Below are 4,031 nucleotides of genomic sequence, written 5' to 3'. Positions count from 1 at the left end.
AAAAGTTCTATTTTGGTTTTCATCTGACCATAGGACCTTCTCCCAATCCTCTTCTGGATCATCCAGATGTTCTCTAGCAAACTTTAGGTGGGCCTGGACATGTTCTGACTTTAGGAAGAGGACACGTCTGGCTCTGCAGGGTTTGAATCTCTAATGGTGTAGTGTGTTGTTGACGGTAGTCTTAGTTACTTTGGTCCCAGCTCTCTGCAGGTCATTCCGGTCCCGTGTGGTTCTGGGATTTTTGCTCACCGTTCTTGTGATCATTTTGATCCCATGGGCTGAGATCTTACAGGGAGCCCCAGATTGAGGGAGATCATCAGAGGTCTAGCATGTCTCCTATTTCCTAATAATTGATTTCTTCACACCAAGCTGCTTACATATTGCAGATTCAGTCTTCCCAGCGTCGTGCAGGTCAACTATTTTGTTTCTGGTGTCCTTAGACAGCTCTTTGGTCTTGGTCATAGTGGAGTTTGGAGTGTGACTGTTTGAGGTTGTGGACAGGTGTCTTTTATATGGATAACGAGTTCAAACAGGTGTCATTAATACAGGTAACGAGTGGAGGACAGAAGAAGAAAGACAATAATCTTGCTTGTTTGTAGGTGACCAAGTACTTACTTTCCTCCATAATTTACAAATAAATTCTTTAGAATCAGAGAATGTGATTTTCTGGGTTCTCATCTTTTTAAGTGGGGGAACTTACACAATTGGTGGCTGACTGAATACTTTTTGTCTCGCTGTAAGTTTAACTTGTAAGGTTTTAACCGAGTGTTATTTCTATATTTCATGTGGTATGATTTTCTGTTTAAAGGCATTTTAAACAGAAAACAATGGATGATGCTTTTTTATTTCTAAAAAGTATTCATCAAGGTTTGTATCTAAGCAATAGCAGATTCTTTTTTTTCATCTTGCTTCTTACTTGAGCATTTTCAAAGTCACCCTTATTTTTCAGTCTACATTCAGCTTTTTCCTTTTTAACTATTTCTGTTTAATAAACTCAGATACGTACCGACACACGATTCCCCATTGGCGGAAAACAAGCCGTTGTCATGGTAGCCGTCGCGACACTCGCAGTGGTACCAGCCGGGCAAGTTGACACAAGTGGATTTACTATCACACTCCACGAAGCCGTCTGCGCACTCATCAATATCTGAAACACAAGAGAGGGGAGACAGTAAGACATCAGTGCACGCTCAATATGTCCGGCTTTCAAAATATCTTTTTACAAGAAATGAGATATTGAACCAAACAGTCTTGCTTCTTTGGGCATTTTCAATACAGGCTGATTCACAATTAATCAAACACAGTGTGTTCGAAGACTCTAGTCCAAAGGGAGTAGAGACCAAACAGTTTCAATCAGATTTTTATCTATAACAAATATCTGAGAATTAAAAAAAAGAAAAACACACACACAAAAAGTTGATTTTTCCAGCAATTGCTTTAGATTCCGATGAGGCAGAGAAATTGTAAAGTGTAGCCGACCTTCAGGTAAATACATACATTTTTTTCACTTTTACTTGGAAAAGAAAAAAATAACTTTCCATGGTGATGTGCACAGACGCTCAGCACAGCGCTCTGACGCAGCTTCTCACAGGCCTCCGTGGGCGGCTGTCAGTTGATGGAGACGATGTTTATTTTCACAGAACTCCACTTAGAAGAATCCTTGACTTCACCACCCCTTCCGACTCAACGCAAGACGGAGATTACACGCTCTAAACGCCCCTCTCCGTCTTTGTCTCGCTGTCATTCATTCTTCATCTGTTTCTTTGTTTTCTTCGTCGTCACTGTCACCCTTTTCTTTCCGCTTACAATCTGCCGCCGCTAAAACCTTTCTATTACAACCCTGAAAACGGCGAGGAAGAAGACCAAGTGGAACGCAAGCGTCAACAATAAGCATAATGCACAAAGGGAGACAGATGACTCTGATATTGCAGCTAACATTTAATTAAACTAAGGGCCGGGCCCGCACAAGAGAGGAAATAAAGCCTGTTATTATGCGGCACGGCTAAATATGTTAGGACCAGACATGCACCGTGATTAAATGTGTCTGCCGAGCCAGTGATGGCTTTTTTATGACTGCACATGATGCATGATGCTCCACTCTCATTATGAAAATGGCAGTGTGCCGTGTGTGACCTTCTCCACAACTGTACGGCAACAGAATCCCCCACAGAGCGACAGCCCCCCCTCCCCTGCTCCCCCTCCACCCAGGCAGTAATGGGATTAAGATCTATTGGCTAATGAGCCCCTCCGCCTTTTAATAGAATTTCAGCAGCAGATTAACTGCTGATCAAATGTCCTGCAGATTAGGGCTTTATCCGTCTAAAAATTCCCCACATTTGTCAGAGTCAGATTTTTGCAAATGACCTCCCCCTCCTTTTTTTTTTTTTCACAATCCCTGTTCAGTCTGGTGTGTCTTTGCTGGAGCTTTAACACTTTATTAATCATCTTAGTGTGAGTACCTCGTTTTGTCCCCTTGAGACCGGCTAAGATCACACTCTATAAAAATCACAAATCTCCAGCAAATAGTATATTGAAAACGAGTCGATGAGGAGAAATGTCCGATCACCTCTGAATTCCAGTTTTAAAATAAAAAAACAGATGCACAGAAAGAGGGAAAATTCTGAAGTGAAAAAGAACTTGACTTATCTGCCCATTTATGATGACTGCAGAAATTTGGAATAAATGTGTATTTTGCACGAACAAATTTAGTACTTTGTGGTAATAAATCACCAACATGTGGGCAAATATAAGCATTTTGTTTGCAAAAATGACTATTTTGCGTGCACAAATAGCTATTTTGTGTGCAAAAAATGCTATTTTGTGTGCACAAATTGCTGCTTTTAAGCACACACAAGAATTTTATTCGCACAACTTAAAATTTTGTGTGCACCAAATTAGCATTTTGTTTGCACAAACTGTTATTAGGTGGTAAAAATGTTTGTCGCAACAGATTATAATTTTGTGTGCAAAATTTGGTATTTTTTGCAGGCAGATTAGCATTTTGTGTGCATTAAATAAGCATTTTGTTTGCAAAAATTACTATTTTGCATGCACAAATAACTATTTTATGTACAAAAAATGCTATTTTGCGTACAGAAACAGCTATTTTGTGTGCAAAAATCGCTGTAAATTAGTAAATTAGTATTTTGTCGCAACAGACATGCAGACATACAGCATGAAGAATTTGGTGTTTTGTGCACCAAATGAGGATTTTTTGTGCGCCAAAACAGCTTTTTGTTTGCTCAAATTGCTATTTTGTGGGCAATGATTGCTCTTTTGCGCAAACAAATTGCTATTTCATGGCAAAAAAAATTGTATTCTGTGTGCAGGAGTTGTTTTTTGAACACAATTTAGCATTATATGCCCACAAATTAGCATTTGTGTGTATAAATTACCTTTTTTTTACACATATTGCAATTTTTTTGTGGAAAAAATACTGTTTTGTTGTAACACATTTGTATTTTGTACCAAAAAAATATCATTTTACATGCACAAGTTGGTATTTTGTGCACAAAAATGTTAATTTTTGCACAAACAACTAATTTGTGTGCACAGAATACCAACTTGTGCATGTAAAATGATATTTTTTGGCACAAATATGCATTTTGTGTAAAAAAAAATAGCAGTAAGAATTGAACCTGCTAAAATACTAATTTGTGCCCAAAAATACTAACTTGTGCTTGCAAAATGCTTTTTAGAGCCCGCAAAATAGCAATTTGTGCAAAAAATGATTGTTTGTGCCAACAGAATACTGATTTGTGCACATAAGAATAACTGGCGCACACAAAATACACTTTTTTGAGCACAAAGCACAAATTCCTGTGCACAAAATGCTAATTTGTGTCAAGACGATACAAATTGCTTTCCACATAACGCAAATTTGTACTCAAGAAATGCTAATATTTGTACCCACAAAATAAATTAGTCCTTTATCTGTTATAAATTTCTCCACATTTGTCAGAGTCAGGTTTTTGCGAAAGATCTCCTTTTCCCCCAATCCCTGTTCAGTCTTGTGTGTCTTTGCTGGAGCT

At 38.4% G+C, this 4,031-nt stretch overlaps 1 protein-coding gene across 1 annotated transcript in view; it reads right to left on the bottom strand.

Moving 5' to 3' along the window:
• nell2a (neural EGFL like 2a) overlaps positions 1–4,031 on the bottom strand; it is a 126,821-nt gene that overhangs the window by 19,732 nt on the left and 103,058 nt on the right. Inside the window, exon 16 of the mRNA XM_024282195.2 lies at positions 1,007–1,147. Coding sequence (XP_024137963.1) covers positions 1,007–1,147 — 141 coding nt within the window. The remainder of the gene's footprint in view (positions 1–1,006; positions 1,148–4,031) is intronic.

Source organism: Oryzias melastigma, linkage group LG6 (assembly GCF_002922805.2).
Source record: "Oryzias melastigma strain HK-1 linkage group LG6, ASM292280v2, whole genome shotgun sequence".
NCBI classification, from domain to species: Eukaryota; Metazoa; Chordata; class Actinopteri; order Beloniformes; family Adrianichthyidae; genus Oryzias; species Oryzias melastigma.
Note: the sequence above shows the minus strand (reverse complement) of the source record. Positions and strands in the feature narration are given on the sequence as shown.